Source organism: Meles meles, chromosome 13, assembly GCF_922984935.1.
Source record: "Meles meles chromosome 13, mMelMel3.1 paternal haplotype, whole genome shotgun sequence".
Lineage (NCBI taxonomy): Eukaryota > Metazoa > Chordata > Mammalia > Carnivora > Mustelidae > Meles > Meles meles.
In genome coordinates this window covers 31,270,208-31,292,290 of record NC_060078.1, presented here as the reverse complement: position 1 = coordinate 31,292,290, position 22,083 = coordinate 31,270,208, and the positions used below count along the sequence as shown (strand labels likewise).

The 22,083-nt window shown below is 45.7% G+C and overlaps 1 protein-coding gene across 1 annotated transcript; it reads right to left on the bottom strand.

The window, feature by feature from the left end:
• Positions 1 to 2,078: 2,078 nt before the first annotated feature.
• On the bottom strand, positions 2,079 to 21,123 carry EIF4EBP2 (eukaryotic translation initiation factor 4E binding protein 2). Its single transcript, XM_046026808.1, has 3 exons — positions 20,714 to 21,123; positions 5,260 to 5,445; positions 2,079 to 4,304 (listed from the first exon to the last, which is right to left on the bottom strand). Exons 1-3 carry the CDS (start codon positions 20,856 to 20,858, stop codon positions 4,273 to 4,275), a joined length of 363 nt encoding a protein of 120 aa, XP_045882764.1. The 5' UTR covers positions 20,859 to 21,123; the 3' UTR covers positions 2,079 to 4,272.
• Positions 21,124 to 22,083: the final 960 nt, after the last annotated feature.

Genomic DNA, 22,083 nt, shown 5'->3' with positions numbered 1-22,083 from the left:
GCAGCAGACACCTGGCAGACGTTCCCTAACACTTAGTGTTCAACTGACTGGGGTCATCTAGGTTTCTTTCATGGGTGAAGCACGGACCAGTTCTCTTTAAGAACGCATATCCATCAGGAGGCCCAGGTTGAGGTGGGCACCCAGTTAAGAACACCGGATTTAGAGGCGCGATGAAGCACCAACAGACATTTCTAATTCCCAGATGCTCCCTACTGAATTGCAGAAGTGGCTTCCTGGGGGAGAGAGCCCACCCAAACATGTTTCGGCTGGTTTGGCTGCAGAGAGAAGGTGCCAACCTCGACTCGGCCAGGGGCATGGCTCACAGCTGGGACCGACTTCCTTCTGAATCTCAACCGTGAAGCTTTTATTCGGCCGCTAACCCAACACCTCGTTCACATACCCTCCTTTGGCTTAAAAACCCCGACTCCAATTGAGTCCGCTTTAGTGGCTCAGTTAGGAGGATCCAGTTCCCTTTGTCAGTTCCTGGCCCAGGGAGAGGCAAAGATGGGATGCTGGCCCAAGGCATCCTTGCCCTGCTGGTAGCCAGGCAAACGTAGCTCTTTTCACTCTCTTGGGAATCGTCATTTCTTGCCACCGCTCTCCAAACCTGCAGGTGGCTTTGGGGAAACAGAGAGCGTCTGTCTTCTATTCAGTTTGGACATGGCAGTAGCAAGCTCTCTCTTTGTGGTATCTATTTAACCCCCCCACCCGCTGGACTGACTGTATCCTCTGTTGAGAGTGAGGTGGTTTTAAGATAGAGCCCCCACATTCTCAGATACTGCGCCACTGTCGGCCAGGTGTAGGAGCTTGCTTCTAAGGGACACAGGACCGTCATGAAAAGCACTGCAGACTCCTCCTTGCCCCTCTCCCTGGGGTCCCCTGCTCAGGGGGAGCCAGCTGCTCTGGTGCGAGGACCCTCGCGTTGCTCTACACAGGGATCCGTATGGAGAGATCGAAGGCATCCTGCCAACAGCCACAAAGAACGCGCACAGTGAGACGACTGCAGACCCTGCCGACATCTGGGAGGCCACTCCTGGCGACCCTGTGCCAGAGCCATCATGCTAAGCTGCTTCCCAGAAGCTGACAGAAAACTCTTGCCTTTCAAGATTTAAAGTTTGGGGGTAATCTGTTACACAGCAATAGAAAACAAATACAGGTGAACGACAAACTCTGGGCTTGACAGCCCAATACCAAGAAGCCAGCTGCAAGACAGTGTGCTCTGGAGAACTTTAGCTATTTAAACAGAATACAAAGACGTGGTGATCTCAGCAAATCACACTGTAAAGACAGACCAAGACAACGCACGTCTCCTGCTGGAATTTGGAGGGACGAGGTCATCTCTCACTGTGATGGACTGTCCTCAGGGGTACAGAAACTTGGTCTCATCATAAAAAGAACAAATGATCACTACGATTTTAAGAACCATCTCAGATGGTCCCCAAAGGGTTCTCCTTCCCCAAGAGAAAGCCAGGAGAGATTACTCATTCTTCTGGATCTGGCTCGCCCTGAAAAAAAAATCATTCCATGAGACATGGTACCAAGGTGTCATCTGTTACAAGTTCATCTGCTGCCTTGTGAAACTATCTTTAAAATGCAGATTTGTGGAGGTCAAAGTACATCCCACAGCAGAGGCCTCCAGGAAAGGACACCAACCAGTAAGGAGGTCCTCGCAGAGAAGGCTGAAGGAGTGGGCCGCTGCTCTATCACACAGCTGACATCCCTTCAGAAACTAGAAAGATGGCCTCCCATTAGGGAGCCGTGTGCAGAGATTCCCCAAGATGGGAGAAAAGGGGGAAACGGCGCCTTGACATTACCAAAGCTGGCATGTTTCAAATCCACTCCCTACTGTTCAGCGAGGAGGCCAGATTTTCATGTGTAGCAAGAAAGATCGAGAAGGAGCACTTTTCTGCTCACTGCCTGACTAGCTGGAATTGGAGCTGGGTTCCTCGGAATGCCAAAGCCAGCTATGAAGGATGAGAAGCTTCATTCCCAAAGAATCGAGCTCCCAGGGGATTATGGGGTCCTGAGCAAGCTTCTCATGCAAATGACGGTGCAACTGAAGGTTTCCCAAGAGTATGGAAAGTGAAATTTGGGAGTTTAATTACAATCAGAACAGGGATACATGAAACCAACAAGAAAATACTTTTTTTGATCATCAATTTTTGAGACTGAAAACATCCCCCAAATTTTGGAGATCCAGCTTATTCCTGAGAAACATCAACCATCACAAAAGGGTCACTCTGAACTACTCACATTTTGTAGTAGAAAACAACAAAGTTCCCTGGACAGCCTTCCTTTCTTGTCTAAAAGGTGTTCGTACACAGGGTCTTTTCATAGTTCAAAAGAAAAACAAACAGCCCGCTTTCTTAGTTGGCTGGCCTGTTACTCTCACCCCGGGATGTGGTCTCTCAACGAGAGGGTTCAGGGCACCGAATGCGACCAGAAATTCCCAGAACACCAGCGGCTACTTTACTTGTTCCAGGAGGACAGGGTGTTAGTCTTTCTACGGGGGTGGGGCGCGGGTGGGGGGGTGTCACTCTCCCGGGATTACTGTGCCAGTCAACAGTCGGGAGGGTGGTGGTGGGGACATGAAAAAGCAAAGGGGAAGGGGAAAGAACAAGGTTCTGGCGAACAAGCCACGGCAAGGCAGAATGGTCCAGTTTGACATACCACCCGCTACAAACTGCAAACATGCACACCCAAAACTAGAGGGAGAAGCAAAGAGCTCGTCAGGGACTCGGGGGGGGGGGGGGGGGGGACACGGGGACAAAGGATGGTGACATGGAACAGCAGACTCGCCTGTGGACATTTCTCACCTTCCTAACATCGAAGATGTGTAATTAAAAAGTTGCTGTTCAAAATCGTATTGAAAACATATCTAAAAATAGGTCTGTAGTCATCTTAAAAATAAAAGATCACTCCTCACATAAGAGGAGTGAGATATTATCAGATACCAACGCTTGAGGTATCTCTGATGTGTACTTGAAAAATGGCCTGGCAGAGAGAGAGGTGGGAGGGAGGGAGGGAGAGAAGGAAGGAAGGAGGGAGGGAGGGGAGAGGAAAGGGACAACTCTGAGTACAACGGGGTAGGCAAGAGAATGGGGAGAATCCACTTTCGAATCGGTGCTCATCCATCCCAGCAGTCTCGGCAGGTCCACAAAGGAAAAAAGTCTGGCTCTCTTCCATGAGTATTCTGAAAGTCATCTTTTAAACTCAAAATCTAAGACCCTGCGGTCAGACAGCAAATATCTCGAAGCTCGGGGGACAAGGAAGCAAGGACTGCTGAGGCCGAGTACCCACCCGGTTCAGCACACTCCCCAGGTCATTCTGCAGGATCACCCAGCAGAACACTATGACCAGGCCTCCCCCAGAGCGCCCGTCGCTTGGACAGGCCCGTTGCGGGAGCGGCAGAATCACCCGGGGGGCTCAGATACAAGGGCCCGGCGGGCAGCGGGACACTAGCAGGGAGGAAGGAGGAGAGGAGAGCCCCGCTGCTTCCCGAGGACTCCCCCCCTCAGGTGGGGCCCACACTTTTCTGCACAGATGTGCTAAGTGAAGGACCAGGAAGCGGCACTCGAACATTAAAGACAAGACATTCGTGCCAGAGGAAGGAGGGGAAGCAGGCCGAAGCAGGTCTCAGAAAGCGTGGCAGGGGGATGCCAGCAGAGCTGGACAAACCACACTCTGGCCTGAAGGACGAGGAGAGTGGGTCTCTCCATTCTCACCCCCTCTGACGGCTGTGAAGACCCGAGACCCAGACTCCTGCAGCTCTGAACCACAGCGGGGTGACAGGGAGGGCAGATGGGGGCTAAGGACGTGGACAGTGCTGAACCCACCACACCCATGTCCCTTCCCCAGACTTCCCAGCCAGGCAATTGTGGGCAGGTTGTATTTGATTTGGGATTTTAAAAAACGGGAGGTGGGGTGGAGAGAGTGCAGGGAGGCTAGGTTTTCTCAACTGTCTTTCTCAAATGACTATGGAAGCCAGAGTTTAACTGTTTTCCTCTGTGGGCTGCTTAGGTCTACGGAAATATGCCAAGGACCTTGGATGGAATCTGTGTAACTGGGAAGGGGGACAGGAAAGAGGGAGAGGAAATGGTCAGATGAAGCTCATCTGCGCATCATTTGGCACCCAGAGCAAGGAAGAGGAGGACGTGGGGGCTGCAATGGGACTGCTGGCTGCCCCTTTTGTCCGTTGGTTGTTGATCCGATGGGCCCAATCCAGTGCGCCCGGCCTCGGCGCTGCTGCTCTCCTGCTGCTCCTGCAGGCGGTCAGATGTCCATCTCGAACTGAGCATCATCCCCTAGAAGAATCAAGACACAGTATAGGACAAAAGGCAAAGCCAAGCAGCTCTGTCATTCTTCTGCTGGAGGGTCAAAAACGGATCCAAACTCTCCCATTCCCTGCTGCCTTAGAACAATTATGTGTTTGCTTTGGTCTTTTTAATGTGGAAAAAAGAATGGCACTCAAACAACCTGCAAGGAGTAGGATCTGGGAAAGAAGATCCAAGTGAAAACCCGCCCAGCATCCCTCTGGCTGCAGGCGGCCCCAGTGGGAGCTCCTTGCATCTATCATGCCAGCAAACCCTTCTGGAGGCTCTGAACTTCAGCCCTGCTCTCAATCAACACTTTGTCCATGCAAAGCTCATTTGGAATTTGAGAAGGCAGAACGCTGGCTCCCGCACAGAGGTCGGGGGGTACGACCCGAGGCATACCTCAGGAGCCGGCCATTTCCACCTCCCTCTTCTGCTCCCACGGAAACAGAGTGGCTCATTACTCAGTGTGTGACAGAGAGAGAGTGAGTGTGTGTGTGTGTATCATAGGCAGTCCTGGGAAATGGGGAAACCAACCCTCTTTCTTCCCCCTGCACCACAAAAAGGACATTCTTCTTGTAAGAAAGAGGTCTATTTCTGAAGGGCAATGGAAATGAGGCCTGTTCAGTTCTGTTCTGTGTGTTACTCCCAGTTCAGTACAGCCCAGGCTGGAAAGGACTTGAGGGCTGGTTCAAGGACTAATCTAAGAATTTCCTATGCCCTGAGTTTGGATTTCTCCCTGTTCCTGGATTAGATTCACCTAAGATTTAGAACCTAGGGTTTCCAGAACATTTCAGTAAACCTTGGTGGTAGGAGCTGCCAGGAACCTTAGAGACCTATACATGAATGTCGGTTATAACTGAGGAATCGATTTTCAACCTGTAGCCGACTGACACGGGAATTCCCAGGGCTACCCACTCGGCCCCCCAAACCGGCATTCTCTTACCAACTGCATGCTTCCTGTCATGATTGTTCAAGTTATTCAAATTGTTCACTTCTACTTTGGAGTCTTCGATTAAGGTGCCAGGGCTGGTGACCCCTGGGATATTGGGCAGATGGCAGGGCGGGGTCTGAGCCATGGGAGAATTGCGACGATCCAACAGAAACTTTCGATCATAAATGATTCGGGTTCCTGGAAAACAGGGTTCAAGAGTCAAACAAATTAAGGGGCTTTCAACCTACAATTATTACCCAGGAATTTATTTTAAATTCCATCAAAACCTAACCCTTGAGGGTTCACAGTCCAAACAAAAAGGGTAAGTTCTACCCTCCCCGCTTGGGACCAGGCCCCTCTGCTGGAGGAGTGCCTTTTCCTCCTCTTCCACTCCAGCTTTAAGGCTCAGCCCCAACATCACTTCCTTTACAGAACACCTTAAAAAAAAAAAATTCTTTTCCCCATCCTACTCCATACACATCGCCTATTCTAGGTCACCTGTTTCATTGCTTTGCTTCTCTAAAGCCTGTGACTTCCTTATGCCACAGCTATGTCTTAGTTCTATGTGACCTCGGTTCTACCATTTAGAAAGTTTTGTTTTTTATTTTTTTTTTTAAGATTTTATTTATTTATTTGACAGTGAGAGACAGAGAACACAAGCAGGGGGAGTGGGAGAGGGAAAAGCAGGCTTTCCACTGAGCAGGTAGCCAGGTGTCCAGGACGCTGGGATCATGATCTGAGCCAAAGGCAGAAGCTTAACGACTGAGCCACCCAGGCACCCCCATTTAGAAAGTTCTATTATTTATTTATTTAAAGATTTTATTTAGAGTTAGGGAGAGTACAAGCAGGGCAGAGGAGCAGAGGGAGAGGGAGAAGCAGAGATTCCTTGCTGAGCAAAGCCAGATCTGGGGCTCCATCCTGGGACTCCAGGACCATGACCTGAGCCAAAAGCAGATGCCCAACCCACTGAACCACCCAGGTGCTCCTAGAAAGTCTCAAATGAAGTAATAAACACGTGGAAAAAAGGCACCAATAGATTAGATTGCTGCCTTTAAGCTGAAGGCTTTCCAAAGGCACTGAGACAAACATCCTTCCAATCAGAGCTGTGGTAGAAGCTGGACCCTTCTCTATTTTACGAAACAATCTGCATGCCAGTAAGTGCTACCAGAGTGTTTTACAACAATCCTTCTGAAGAGGGCATCTGACCTGATGAATAGTTAAGAAGATCTACTACTGCTGACCCTTCTGTCGTCCCAACGTGACTTAACGGAGCTCACCGAGCAAACCAGCGTCCACACCGGAACCAAGCTCCTGGTGTGCAGACTCCCAGCGCAGGCCTCTCTGCACTCTGTCTCCATGCCCGGGACGTCCGGAGTGGGGGCACAGTGTCGGAAGTGAAAGAGTCGGACGGTAACCACCACTTAGACACAACCACCAGGGTGAGGGGCACATGGGCCGCCTTGCTGGCCCCCGAGCGTTGTTTCAATAGGGACACAGCAGGATGTCCACGACCTTACTGCCCCTTTGGGAAGGCGACAGACACCGGTAGAGGTGGCTTCCGTTTTTCGATTTCTAAGTTTGCTAAGGTTTGAGTACTTAGGTGTTTTAGAAACTAGGCAATCCATTCATTTTTGCCCACAGAACAGAAACAACGCAGTTTTAAAAAATTACACGAGCAGGCAGGTCCTATAATCTAAGTTCATTTCAGAATAATCAAGGGGCCTCGCTGGTAGTAAAAGGAGATGCTGGAGAGGATCATCTCTGAAGGACAGCATGGCACAAACCAGGTCAACAGCTCTAATCCCTGTTGCCCGCCGGCTCTTTCATTCCAAAGCCTAACTGAGATAGGGAAGGCTGAAAACTTCAGAGAGGGAGTCTCTGAGTCCTAGAGTGGGCTACAATTAGCTTCCTATGTTTACTTTAGAATAACTGAGAGGCAAAGGCCCACAGTCCACTTACAATAGGACTCACACCGTAAACCTAACCTTAGCAAAGCACCTGGCATGCCTCCCTCGAACCCTGGAGAACATCTAGAAAAGCTGGAAATCATTCCTCCCCAGCTGAAAGAAGACACAAGTCTTAGGTCCTGTCTCCAATATAATTTTAGGGCAAGGAAAGTAAAAAAAAATCTACCTTCACCCTCTTTGCTTTGAAAAATAAGAACTGCAGTAACAACTTAAAAAGGCATCTGGAAATGAGAAGGAGTGAGTCATTTTGGATAGCAGAAAACAGTTCAACTTTCCAAAAGTGAATAACGTGAATTATTTTGGATGGAAATTTTTCTTGTACAGATTTAAAACTTTTTACCACCTTCAAAAGAAAACAACCGGACCCCTTGCTTGATGAACTGGGGTCACTATTCTGAAGATCACTTCACGAACTGTGCTGCGGCCTACCGACTCAGGGAGCCTACCTTATTTTCCCTCCACTGCACCGAATTTGAACAGCCTGCACATGCCCCTTTCCTCCCCTCTTTTCCCAAGTCTCAGTCAGCTCGGGCTGCCACAGCAAAATACCACGGCTTCAACAGATATCTATTTTCTCAGTTCTCGAGAAGCCCAAGACCGAGATGCCAGTGTGGTCTGTTTCCGCGGAAAGTTCTCTTCTGCGTGTGCAGCCACCACATTTCCAACGTGGCTTTAGATGGGGTGGGGGGGCGGGGGGCAAGCTCCCTAGTGCCTCTTCTAGGGGCACGAATCCGTCATGAGGGCCTCATGACCTCATCTAAACCTAATTACATCCCAAGACCCCAGCTGCAAAGATCATCACACTGGGGGTCAGGGCTCCAACTGAGGAACTTGGGGAAGGGTGGGGGGGGGCACACAATTCACCCATCCTAACCTGATGCTTCTATCCCTGTAGGGACTTTGCAACCACCAGTGCCCTTATTAGGACACTATGTAAAATGAAGAGCAAATGGGCTGAGGGGCCTGATGGCTTTCCAGTGAACAAAGGGAAGGAGCTTTCGTGGACGGACTTTGCATATTTGCTGTGTCACCTCCACTTCTGTTCGTCACTAGGTTTCACTGTTGGATGTTCTTAAACTAACAATCAGCTTGCAAGTCAGAACAAGATTTTTCTTACTTCTGCATTATGCCAAGCCTGGAACTCTGGGGAGGAGACAGTGAAAAACAAAACACAGGGTAAAAGCAAGCTTTCTATTTCTAAATGATATATTAGCAATAGCATATGCATTAAAGAACTATAATTGGACCAACTAGAAAATAAGCAGTAGAGAGCCTGCCTAAATGTGTGAGGTCTAAAGGAAATTTTGGAGAACTTCTGTGACTTTGCAGGTGATAAAATCCATTTTTTACAGCTTTATTGAGATGTAATTCACATAAAGTTCGAAGTGTGTAATTTAGTAGTTTTTAGTAGATTCACAGAATTGTGCAACCATCACCACGATCAATTTTTTTTAATATTTTATTTATTTGACAGAGACAGAGATCACAAGTAGGCAGAAAGGCAGGCAGAGAGAGAGGGGGAAGCAGGCTCCCTGCTGAGCAGAGAGCCCAATGTGGGGCGCCATCCCAGGACCCTGAGATCATGACCTGAGCCGAAGGCAGAGGCTTTAACCTACTGAGCCATCCAGGCGCCCTACCACGATCAATTTTAGAACACGGCAACCATCCTCCAAAAGATAACCCATACACATTGAGCAGTCCCTCTCCAACCCAGAAGCCCCAGAAAACCACTGTTTTCTGTCTCTACAGATTTGCCTATTCTGGACATTTCATATAAATGGAATCATACAATATGTGATCTTTTGTGACTGCTTCTTACACTTGCGTATGTTTTCAAGGTTAGTCTATTTTTAGCATCTTTCAGTGCTTTCTATTGTCAAATATTCCATTACATGTATATGTCACATTTTATCAAGTAATCAGATGGGCATCTGGGTTATTTCCACTCTGAGTAATGCTGCTATAAACATTCATGTACCTGTCTCTGTGTGGACATATGTTTTCATTTCTCTTGGGTAAGAGCAGAATTGCTAGATCATATGATTAACTCTGTGTTTAATCTTTTGAGCAACCACCAGACTGTTTTCTAAGGTGGCCGCACCATTTTACATTCCCACCAGCAGTATGTGAGGGTTCCAATGTATACACATGGCAGCCGACACTTTCTATGTTTTTTTATTGTAGCTATCTTATGAGTGTGAAGTGGTATCTCACTCTGGTTTGGTTTTTAAGTTTTTATTTAAATTCCAGCTAACACAAAGTGTAGTATTAGGTTCAGGTGTACAATATAGTGAGTCAACACTTCTATACAACACCTGGTGCTTATCACAACAGGTGCACTTCTTAATCCCCATGACCTATTTCACTCCTCCCCCACCCACCTCCCCTCTGGTAACCATCAGTTTGGTCTCTATAGTTAAGAGTCTGTTTCTTGGTTTGCCTCTCTCCTTTTTCCCCCTGTGCTCATTTGTTTTGTTTCTTAAATTTCACTGTGGTTTGATTTTAATCTGCATTTCCCTGACGAGTAATGGTGTTGGAACATCTTTTCATATGCCTACTGGCCACTGCAATGGACATCTTCTTTGGGAAAATGTCTATTCAGATCCTTTGCCCACTTTTTAGTGGGTTATGTGTTTACTACTGAGTTTTAAGAGTTCTTTATATTTATGAATACATGGTTCCTTATTCATGTATGATTTACAAATATTTTCCCCTATTCTGTGAGGGGTTTTTTTGGTATTCTTTGAAGCATAAAACTTTTTAATTTTGACAAAGCCCAATTTATGTCTTTTTCTTTTGTTGCTTGTGCTTTTGGCACCATACTCAAGAAACCATTTGCTAACCAAGATCATGAAGATTTGTGCCTATGTTGTTTTCTAAAGATTTTAGTTTTACGCTCTTACATTTAGGTTTTCGAGCCATGGGACCCCACTTCAGTTTTTGTGTGTGGATATCCGGTTGTACCAGTTTCATTTGTTGGAAAGACTGTTCTTCCCCCATTTACTTGTCTTGGCATCCCTGTCAAAGATCAAGTGGCCATAACTGTATGGGTTTCTTTCTGGACTCTCAATTCTATCTCACCGATCTATGTTTATCCTTACGGCAGTACCAAACTGGCTTGATTTGTAACAATTATTGAAATTGAGCTATTTTAGGTCTCTTAAAATTCCTTATTAACTTTAGGATCAGCTTGTCAACTTATGCAAAGAAGCCAGCTGGGATTTTGATGGGATTATGTTGACCGTGTAGATCTGGGAAATACAGTCATCTCAAAAATGCCATCTTCCAATCCACGCATGGAGAATGCCTTCCATCTATTTAGGTCTTCTCCGATTATTTTCAACAATGTTTTGCAGCTTCCACAGTAAAGTGTTGTGCTCCTTTCATTAAATCTATTCCTATATATTTTATTATTTTTATGTTATTAGGAATGGAACTGTTTTCATTTTTGCATTGTCTACTGAAAGTGTATAGAAATACAATTGGTTTTTGTATACCATTCTTGCATCCTGCAACCCTGCTAAACTCAATTAGTTCTAATAGTTTTTTAGTGGATTCCTAAAGTACATTTGGTTGTGAATGCAAATAAAGCAAATTAATTCAGAAGAGAAGACACTCTTAAGAACCGGAGTCTTAAGGCTCGTCACTAAGGTTCTCAAATATGGCCAGGGAAAACAGGAATACAAAAGGACAGCATTTTACGTGTTTGGATTTTAGATACCTGAAAACTAAAAAAAGTTTCATTGTAGCAGATACAGAGCAAAAATGGGGAATCAGGGGCACCTGGGTGGCTCAGTGGATTAAGCCGCTGCCTTCGGCTCAGGTCATGATCTCAGGGTCCTGGGATCGAGCCCCGCATCGGGCTCTCTGCTCCACAGGAAGCCTGCTTCCTCCTCTCTCTCTGCCTGCCTCTCTGACTACTTGTGATCTCTCTCTCTGTTAAATAAATAAAATAAAATCTTTAAAAAAAAACAACAACCTTAAAAAAAAAGGGGGGGGGGATCAGCCCGTCAGCAACTGAGGATATAGGTATGATTCAAAAGCACCTGACCATTCAAAATATCAAAACTACTCAAAGAAAAACATTAAGATTCGACTATAAATAAAGTGGCAAGAAAAAAACTCTGTTTCCCTTGCTATACACTGTGTTTACCATGAGATTATGTTTATTCCAAGATAAAAACAACAACAAAAAAGCTACAATACTCAAGGTCTCTTACACACGTGTATGCAGAGACATCTATTTTCTAAAGCAAGAACTTCCTGGTAATCCACATTTCATCCAAACAGCCTGCCACATTTGTCAGGCCAATTTCATGTCAACCAATGCAGCCACAAGTAACTAGAAATGAGTTAATATAAATTCCTGAAGAAGGAAAACAAAAAACTATACAAGAAATCCATACCTTGAATATAACATATTAAAATGGGCCACGAGGCGCCTGAATGGCTGTCACTTAAACATCTGACAGTTTGATTTTGTCTCAGGTCAAGGTCTCAGGGTTGTGAGATGGAGCCCTGAGTGGAACTCTGTGCTCAGCAGTCTGTTTGAGATTCTCTTTCTCCCTCTGCCCCTCCCCTGTGCATGTGCTCTCCTGAGAAATAGGTAAGTACAAAACAAAAAAACCCAAACCAAACCAAAACAAAAAAACGCCCATGATTTTGATCAACTGATGGAGTGTTAAAAAGAAAAAAAAAAAAAAGGAGTTCTCTATTTCACCTTGACAATGGATGCTTTTCCTTCCAGTGAGTTTTCCATTTCCTTTTCTATGAAAATAATCATGTCCCTTGGTTTTATATTGAAAAGTTAAGAACCAAAATATCACATATGCTATATACCAGATTTCACTATTTATGATCAAACTATAAAAAGAGTGAGGAAGAATACTTACAGGAGAGTATGTAAATGTTATATGCTCTCCCTGAGACTGTCAAAATAATGGGGAAGTTGACCTACCAGGGAATTAGAGACAGAAGGATGGTACAATTTTATATAGCAGAGAGCTAAGCTGACAGATTGTGACAGAAATTTTTACTCTATTATTTTACATTTTAAAGACCACTATCAGAAGAACCGATAACACAATTTACAAAAATAAATGGAGAGGAGCGGAAATGAAAGGGAGAAAGTGTTCGAGATTACTCATTTTTCATGACAGGGAATCAATGGTATTATCTTAACGTTAACAAGCCAAGAAATTATGGTGCGCATGTACATACAGCACCAGCAGTAACCAATAAAAGCACTGGAAACAGAAACCGTTAAAAGTAGTTGTCTACTGGCATTTTACTTTGCATTTTAGGTGCTTCTGTTTTACTTTTTCCATCTTACTTTTTTTTTTTTTTTAAAGATTTTATTTATTTGTTAGGAGAGAGTAGGAGCATGGGCAGGAAAGGGAGAAGTTGATTCCCCACTGAGCAGGGAGCCCCATGTGGGGCTCCATTCCAGGACACTGGAATCATGACCCGAGCTGAAGGCAGCTACTTAACCGACTGAGCCACCCAGGCGTCCCTTACCATCTTATTTTTTAAATGTGCATGTTACTTCAGTCTACATGTTTGGATTTCAGAACAAATAATAACTTTAAAATCTTTTAACATTAGATATTTATAAATTTTCTTCATGCCTTAATGACCAGATAGAAAGATAAATCTAATACCTTGACCCTATTGCTTTCTAGATGCTGACATTCCCAGGAAATTATGGGAGTACAACAGAGTTCCTCTGGTGAACGGAAGGGGGAAAAAAGCTTCTACCCTTTGATGAAAACACTAGTAATTTTCAAAACGGCAAGGAACAAGACCACAAATTATGCTTACCAAGATGGTTAGGTACACAAACCGTCATTCAAGTCTAAGGGTCTCTTTCTAGACCAAGTAGCTTGGTTTAAATAATTAATCCAGGGATTATGCTATATACATTCAAGAAATTTTATTAACTTCAAATTAAACCACCTAGAGAAAGCCCACTGTCATGTGGTTAACTGAACAGGGTAGTTGTAACTATACTTTCACAGGGTCCCAGGCATAAAGTTCTGTTTAACTATGGCCGCCTCCTATATTAGAATTAAGCATCTGCTCATGCAAAATGACAGCTCAGAGCAAGAAACTTCAAGTAACTTGCCCAGATTGCACAGCTTGAGTAAGCTGGTGACAAAAATCTTCCAAAGGCTAAGATGGACCTACACCCCCACACAAGTGTGCAAGGAGAAAGGGGGAGTGTGGAATTAAACAGGGCTTCCCTCAGGGGACTCTCTCCATCCAAGAGAAAATCCTTCTCAGCAAACCCTCGGCACACTTTCCTCTACATCTCATTTGGCCAGAACTGGGTCAGATGCACACCAGACCAGACACTGCGGGAAGCCATGACTGCTAGGTATGGTGCGTATCCTGGGGCTTGCAACACTGCCACTTAAAAGAAATGTCTGCTTTTTGTTTTGTTTTGTTTTGTTTTGAAATGTCTGTTTAAACATCTATGCTTCGTGGAGACTCTGGATGGAAAGACAGACTCCTAAAAAGCCCTATGCCAAGAACCCAGAGGAAACTAAAAGCTGCCTAAGCTAGCCCTCTCCATTCCGTGTGTGCCACAATCAAATCCCTGAAGTGCTAGTAAAATCAAGAGGGACAATTTTTTACATCAACCGGATGTATGACTGGAGGCTCAGGATCCTCTAACTTAGTATACGTAAAGTACCAGGGCAAATGGGAGACGTCTAACATTTGTGAAAAGCCAATCCTACTCTCCTTTGTTTAACTCCAAGTTTCCGTAAGTGGAAGCAATGATCTCCAAGATACTGTCCAAGGATGGCTCCTGGCGCAATCACTTGGGTCACGGCTGTCACAGAACACGTGCCTGGGCTGAAAGGGAAGTTGGTAACGACCGTGTTCCTATTCTGAAGGTTTGGTGTTAGAAGAGGCTTAGAGAACATCTGGCAGAAGCCTGTCATTTTAGACATGAAGAAACTAATATCCAGAGAAGTTAAAAGTATTTATTTATGGAAGAACACATAGTGCCCCAGGAGTCAGGAGACCAACACAAAGCAGCCAGGGACGCTAGGCAAACCTTGTTCTCCAGGAGTCTCAGCTGCAACGTGAGTTGAAAAGATCATCTTTTTGGCGAGTACCAGGTCCAAAATGGTGTATGAACCACAAACTAATCAATAAATGTCAAATGATTTTAAGTTTGTTTAGCCTTGACTGTCAGAAAATCTGGGTCAAAATAAAGTACATCAAATATATCTACTTCTTTTTTTTTTAAGATTTTATTCATTTATTTGAGGGGGGAGGGAGGGAGACAGACAAGCAGACTCCCTGCTGAGCAGGGAGCCAGACACGGGGCTCAATTCCAGGACCCTGAGATCATGACCGCCCCCCCCCAAGGCAGATGCTTGACCGACTGAGCCACCCAGGCGCCCCTCAAATATATCCACTTCTATTTGGGCTTGAACATTTATCCCGAAATAAATCATCTCTACAAAAATGCCTTGCTCTGATTCCAGGAAAAAACTGACTGGCTCTGCCAGGTTGCTGACTGTGTCCTGGATCAATTCTTTGGATTAGATTTCACAGATGCGGTTACGCTCTGTCTGTAATACTAATAATTAACGAAGGATCACTGCTGCTGGTATGGGGAAAACATTCAGATTCAAACCTGGCTTTCATTTCAACTGTTTCTTCCAAATTTCCCTGCTCTTGGGCATTTGTTTAAAAAAATAAAAATAATGCCTATCTACTAACATCTCCCACTTTCCACTTACTTTTCATGTAAGGAGCTTAAAGTCTACCAACAAAGTCTTGGTGAGAGTCAAGAGTCTACTGGAGAATACCTGGTCTAGGTCACTGTTTTTACCTGCTGCCTATTTGCGATTCTAGGAATTTATCTGACCAGAGAATACTTTCATTTCAACCTAAAACAGCCTGACCCTAACATAAAGTCTCTGGTGGTGACATGAGCTCCTCTGAGGCCCAAATGATTAATTATGCATCTTAAAATGAAGAAACACAAGCCTCTCACACTTTCTGAAAAGTGTCTCTTAACAACTAGAGAGCAATGATCTACCTTCACCAGTAAATAGGCGGCAATTATGCTATAAACAGCAGGCCATTTCTAAAATAATTAGAAGTGGGGCGCCTGGGTGGCTCAGTGGTTTAAACCTCTGCCTTCGGCTCAGGTCATGGTCTCAGGGTCCTGGGATCGAGCCCCGCATCAGGCTCTCTGCTCAGTGGGGAGCCTGTTTCTCCCTCTCTCTCTGCCTGCCTCTCTGCCTACTTGTGACCTCTCTCTCTGTCAAATAAATAAATAAAATATTAAAATAAAATAAAATAAAATAATTAGAAGTGGATGAGGCCGGTATTACCCTGATTCTAAAACCAAAGACATCATAAGAAAAATATAGACTAATACCTCTTATAAACAGAGATGCAAAAATCCTCAACCAAATATTAGCACAACAAATTCAGCAACACATAGAAACAATTACATACCATGCCCAAGTGGGACTTCTCCCAAGAATACAAGGCTGGTTCAACATCCAAAAATCAACCGACACAGTATGCCATGTCAACAGGATAAAAAACAAAAATCACACAACCAACTCAGTAAGGCGGGGGGGGGGGGGGGGGGGGGGGGGAGCATTTGACAAAATCCAACCCCCTTTCATGATAGAAACACTCAACAGACTAGGAATAAAAGGGAACTTCCTCAAACTGATAAAGGGTATCTATGAAAAACCCACAGCTAACATTTACCTAATGGTGAAAGATGAGATACTTTCTCTCTAACACTGAAAACAAGGCAAGGGCATCTGTTCACACTATCTTCCCACTTCTGTTTAACACGGTACTGAAAGTTCTAGCCAGAGCAATTAGGCAGGAAAAAATAAAAGGCACTCAGAAAGAACAAGGAGACATAAAACTCACTATTTACAGATGACGTGGTCTTGTCTACTAAAAATCCCATGGAACCTACACGAATGGAATTGCCTTCTCCAGTTCATTTGTCCTTGCTTGTTAAAGTTTTTACTTTCTTAAAACACTCAATGACTTGAACGGCTTCTGTTTGTCAGGGCATTCATCCTGAAGATCTGTAAGATTATTTACTTAGAAGTAAACTCTCAGGGATTTCTGAGCTTTTGCCTTCAAGGAATGGCCTAAGAACACGTGCAGGGGGTGCAGGGGACCTTTAAAAACTAGCCACTCATGGGATGGACAGCTGCTGCCCGTTAAAACACAGGTTCTAAGGGGCTTTCACAAAATGGAGTTCCACAAGGAACAAATTTGAAAATGGAAGTCTAGGCCTTGCCTATTCAGTAAGGTGAATGACTCAATTCTCAACTGACTTTTGTTCTATTATAAATGGAGTAACAAAAATCTTTTAAATATTACACTGTTCATCAAAAGACTTGGAAGCCAAGAAAAAGTTCTGCTACTCACAGGCTGTCTTCTCCAACCAGATGTACTAGCTTATCCCACATTAACTGCACATTTTTACACACACAATGAAGCCTACAGTGCAGCCAAACCATGCCAAGACTCTTCTTCTTTTTCTTTCTTTATTTTTTTTTTAAGTAGGCTCTACGTCCAACATGGGGCTTGAACTCACGACCCTGATATTAAGAGTCACACGCTCTACCCACTGAACCATCCGGGTGCCCCTTTGCAAGACCCCCTCTTATAAAATTGTTAAGACTCCAGTCATAAGCCTGAGTCATTCAAGATTAAGTGTCTCTGTCAAGACCAAGTAGCTTGGTTTAAATCATTAATCCAGGGACTATGCTATATACATTTAAGAAATTTTATTAACTTCAAATTAATCCATCCAAATAAGTACATTTGTTGGTTCAGAAGATTTTGGCCTAGAATAAACTCAACCCAAGGTCATGGAGTTAGAAATTTCACAACAGTCAGAAACTGACCTTCTTTCCCCATATCTACATAGAGCTCTATCATCTCCCAGGGAAGGAACCAGGTCAAAACTTAGAGCACTCCTCACAAATACTCTTATTTTATTATAGCTCACACCAAGTGACTTATTTTCCCTTCTTCCTACCTTCTCCTTTATTTCCAGACCTTTCCAATGGACGACAGGTAATTCTGACCCAACAAACCAATCCCAGCAACTCTCCAGCTGGCAGAGAGGAGACGTAGCAGCACGAATAAGATTTTAGACCATCACAGTTAGTTCCCCTCTGGTGCTCTTGTTATGGCAACAGCACTTTTCCATAGCTGATGAGGATATTATGCAGCATAAGAAAAGCAGAAAGAAAGGCTAAGAGTTCTCTCTGTTTCTGCTCATTTCCCAGAACACAACATTCCCAGAAGGAGAAAGTTCAGAACTTACGAAAGCATTAGGTCCCTTCCAGCTAACCAGTGTTACAAAAGTGAGGACAACTACAGTAACTTTCCCTTCCATTGAGGCTAGATGTAGCTTTCCAAAGGAAGAACCAAATACGTCCTCACTCCTCCACAGGCAGATAAAACATAAAATCCAAGGGCATTTTTTTTGTTTTGCCTTGAATTTACTCAACAAAAATCTTCCTCCCCCTCAACAATGAAAACAAGTAAGCACTCTTCTAGCAAGCTGAGAAATCCAAAGGTCAGAGCAAGTGTGTTTCCACCCACCTCTCATTTCCTAAACCATGAGAAGGCAGTTTTGAGAAACCTTCCCAAGGGATAGGCTGTAACCTCTGATCCCCAGTAAACAAAGGACTCTCAAAGGAGAAGAAATTCTAAGTTCACTATGTTGTGAATGTTCCTGCCCAGTCTGATCACTTAGGGCATTGAGCACATCTACTGTTATCCTAGAATCCTGCAACACGTGCGTGACACTCCAAAAGGTTTCCAGAAGTTAAAGACAGGACATACTAATCCCCTTCCTTCCCACTAAGTAGAGATTTCCAACGCAAGCTTACTATCATTTTTCCAAATGTTTTCACACCTGAAATGTATGTTAGCATTGGATTCTATACTTTCTTGTTGTTGTTGTTGTTCTAGAACAAAAAAAAATCTCAGTCCCCAGCCCCCTTTAACATTTTAAGATCACTGAGCAAGGGCTGCATTTCCTACTTTTGTCTGTGGTTCTCTTTTGTGCAAAGCACTGCACTAGGCCCACAAAACTCACTTAAAATACCTAATCACATTAATTCAGGTGCCTGAAGGAGAGACCAAATAAACTATCTTTCCTTGGCTCAATTACACAGCAGCAGAGAGAGGAATGTAACAAGAGAGATGAACAAACCACCACAGGAGGGGAAAAATTTCCAAAGGGGGAAAAATTTCCAAAGGGGGAAAAATTAAATCAGTAACTACTGTGCATCTAAACAGCACTGAATTGTGATTAAATCCAAGCCCAACAGTACTGTAGCCTACAAACACATTATATAAGTCTCCGTATTAGAAATCCAAAGATTACAATCTGCTCTACCCATAAATATAAGTTCAATATCATAGATGAGCTAAGATGACAACTATTAAATCTGAAACTAAAGACTGTGTACAAAAACTATCTGGAGACAGGTTAAGTGATATTTGAGAAAGCAGTAGTGACTGTAAGTTGGAAGGAAGGGTAAAATGAATCAGTATTACCAGCAGAATCTTTCCAAGCATTTCAGGAACTAATCCAGACTATGAGACAGGTTTCTATCTTTAAAGCAATGCTTAAAGACTATGCCCTTATTTTAAAAGCAAGGTAGCTTGGTTCTTTGAAATACACCCGAAAGGTACTCCCTCTGTGGCTCTTCTGGCAGGGGAATGATTAGTGTATAGCTAAAAGTTTAGTTCCTTTCCCGCATAAATAATAGCTCAGTGCAGTTTTGAAACCATGACATGTTCTCAACAGCTGGCAGCGTGGCCATTTACTGACCAGTACCACCAAGAATTCTGCAGGAAGTCACAAACCCCTTCCTATCACCTTGGAAAACAATATCCACTTCTTAAAAGCTGTCAGTTCAAGTTCAGGACAACTGTATCTGCAGCAGATACTACTGGTCTGCCAAAATCTTTCACCATCAGAAAGCACAATGGCAGCATACTCAGGGGCTGGCCTTGAACAGATCAGGTCCGGAGGCAAGCCACCTCACCAAACCATCCCACCGTCCCGCAAAGTTAAAGCCTCTTTAAGCCCAGTTCTCCAAAAATATTGGTGAACTTCTGCTTGGGTCATTTTGAAGTCTTTCAAGGCAGCCAACCCTCCCCGTCCTGGACGGATTCCTCTGTAGAGTGGCCTGGACGGTTTCATCTGCAAAGCTCTCTCCTCAATTTTTATCCCTTGCTGTTGGCAAGTCTTCCTACTCTGTGGGCCTTGCTGTTGTGCAATCAATTGAAGGATGGCTGGGCCTAACCGCACCGGATTGGTTGTAGTACAAGCTAGTGAGCCCAGCCCACAGGAACGAAGCTAGTCATCTTCTTCACCAGGGGCTGCCAGCAAAGTTGAACCCTCTAGGGAGAGGCCACCCCAACACCAAAAGGCGGCAAAGTTCCCAAGTTAAAATGAAGCGTCAACCCCTTCAATAAGGTCCCACAAGATCCCTCCCCAGTCTCCTCCCTCTGGAGAACAGCTCAGTTAGCCGACACACAACCTTTGAGTTCCCTTTCCCCAGACCAATTCAACATGGTTCACCTCCACTCCAGTGTTCTTCCTTATAAACAGTTCCTGGTCACACTTGGAAAAGCAATGCTCGGGGAAACTTTCCCTGCGCTGCCCCTTCCCCAGAGTCGAGCAATCCCACCGATCCGGGTGCCTTTCTTGACAATGCCCTCCTCATCTCTCCCATGAGAGTCACCGCCAAAAACCTATCGTTAAAGCTGCCAGCGCTCTACTACCCCCACGTCTTTTCCCTTGGCTATTACTTGAATATTATTTTATCATTCTCTCATTCTCTCCCCCCGCCCCCGCCCCTCGTGGGGCCTCGTCCAGCAAGTAAACAACGCTGTCAAAGCAGGATAACGCTGGGCGAGGCGTCCAAACTCTGCATTCCAGCCTCCTCCTGCTGTTCTAAAAGCAGTAAAACAAGTCATCGCAGAGTCCCAGGAGCGAATTACTCTGCCCAGCTTCCTTTCTAAAAAGGCCCGGGAGAGAGCTCCAAAATCAAGCAATAATGTGCACAAATGCAGAACGAGAGCAAGGCCAAGTGCAAGACGAATTTGCCCAGGAGGCGGGGGTGGGGGGTGAAAACTGGGTCGAGCGCAGAAAGCTGCCACGAAACGGGAACAAGGGCTAGCCCCCCCCCCCCCGCCCCAGCGACGGGAGAGCCACGTTCCCCGAGTGGGCGCGCGCTAAACCGAGTTGCAGCCAAGAGAGAATGCGAAGTTAAGGTTCCGAAAGCAGTCTCCCGGGGGCTTTGGCGGAGCTGGGGGAGGGGGGCTCTGGCGGAGCTGCGCAGACCTAGGCGGCCCCGCTTGGACACGCCCTGAGTTAAAGGCCCGCGGTGGGAGGCCGGCGGGGACGCGGCGAAGGAAACCGGCTACAGGCTCCGGGCCGCGGCGGGGCGGCCGGCGCTCACCTCCCGGCGTGGTGGAGAAGAGCGTCCCCCCGGGCGTGGTGCAATAGTCATGAGGTAGCTGCGCGGCGTCGCTGATGGGCACGGTGCGGGTGGGGATGGCGCGGCTCTGGCTGGGCTGGTGGCCGCTGCCGGCGGACGAGGACATGGCTCTGGGCGCGGGCTCTCGGGCTTTGTCCCGCGGGCGGGCGGGCGGGCGGCGGCGGCGGCGGCGGCTGGGGGCCCGGGCTGCTGCGGCCGCTCTGGCGAGCGGAAGGGCGGGCGGGGCTGGGCGCGCTCCGCTCGCTCCTCGCTCGTTTCCTCTCGTTCCCTCGTCCCGCTCCGCTCCCGCCGCCGCCCTCTCAGCCGCCGCCGCCGCCGCCGCCCGATCCTCCGGCCTCCGCCAGCAGCCCCAGCAGCAGCAGCAGCAGCGGCAGCAGCGGCGACGACGACAACCGGAAGCGGGCGAAGGCGGGAGCCAGAGGGAGTTCGGGGAAGCGGGTCGGCGGAGGTGACGTCGCAGGGGGCGGGGCGAGGCCGCGAGGGGGCGGGGCGAGGGCTGGGGGGCGGGACAGCGGGCGGGGAGGGACTGAAGCCCAGCGGGGCGGACCGTAGTCTGGGAAGTCTAAGCCAAGCGTTTATGAGTCTCGAGAAGGTAGGCGCGGAAAACTTAGGTGGGCTTTTTCTTATTTTTTTCCCGGTTGCCGGTTAACACCACTTTACTTTAGCCGACTCCTGTTTTCTAGCCATCCAAAAAATGTAATTTTACTTTTAATTGCTCCGTATTAAGTGTAGGTGATAAATGCACCATGTATTAGAAAAAAAATCAGAGCTGAAAGGTTAAACCACTGTCTCCCAGTTTCCAAATTCTTCTTTCCTGAGGGATCCACTGGTACCAGCTGTATACTCGTATATCCCTCCAGAAACAGTCCCTACATACAACATATAACATACAACATTATATGCAACATATAAACATTAAGGAAACAAAGAGATTAATAGCTACCGGTGTCACAAGGATGAGAACTGTTAGAAAGGAACTGAAACACAGGGTAAGGGTAAGAACCCGAGGTACCTGAAAAATCTCGATTTGGAACGCTATTCTTCCTTCTAAGGATTCTCAGATTTTTCAAAGTTCACATTCCTAAGAATTACTGAGGATCCCGGCTTTTCATTGTATGGATTATATCTATTGGTAATTACTGTGTTAGAAATTAAAACTGAGAATATTAAAAATGTTTATTAATTTATAAAGTAATGTCATTACATGTTAACATATTTTTATTTAAAAATTGTATTTTCCAAAACAATAAGAAATTACTGAGAACAGTGACATTGTTTTACATTTTGGCAAGCATTTTAATGTCTGCTTCACAGAAGACAGTTGGAGCCTC

Bases quoted from the DNA above. Each gene is read 5' to 3' on its own strand.
- EIF4EBP2 (XM_046026808.1), bottom strand. From the start codon at position 20,858: ATGTCCTCGTCCGCCGGCAGCGGCCACCAGCCCAGCCAGAGCCGCGCC. The intron at 5,446-20,713 runs GTGAGCGCCGGC...CCTGTTTTCCAG, and splicing joins CTTCTCCACCACGCCGGGAG to GAACCCGAATCATTTATGAT. The intron at 4,305-5,259 runs GTAAGAGAATGC...TGATTCTTCTAG, and splicing joins TGACAGGAAGCATGCAGTTG to GGGATGATGCTCAGTTCGAG.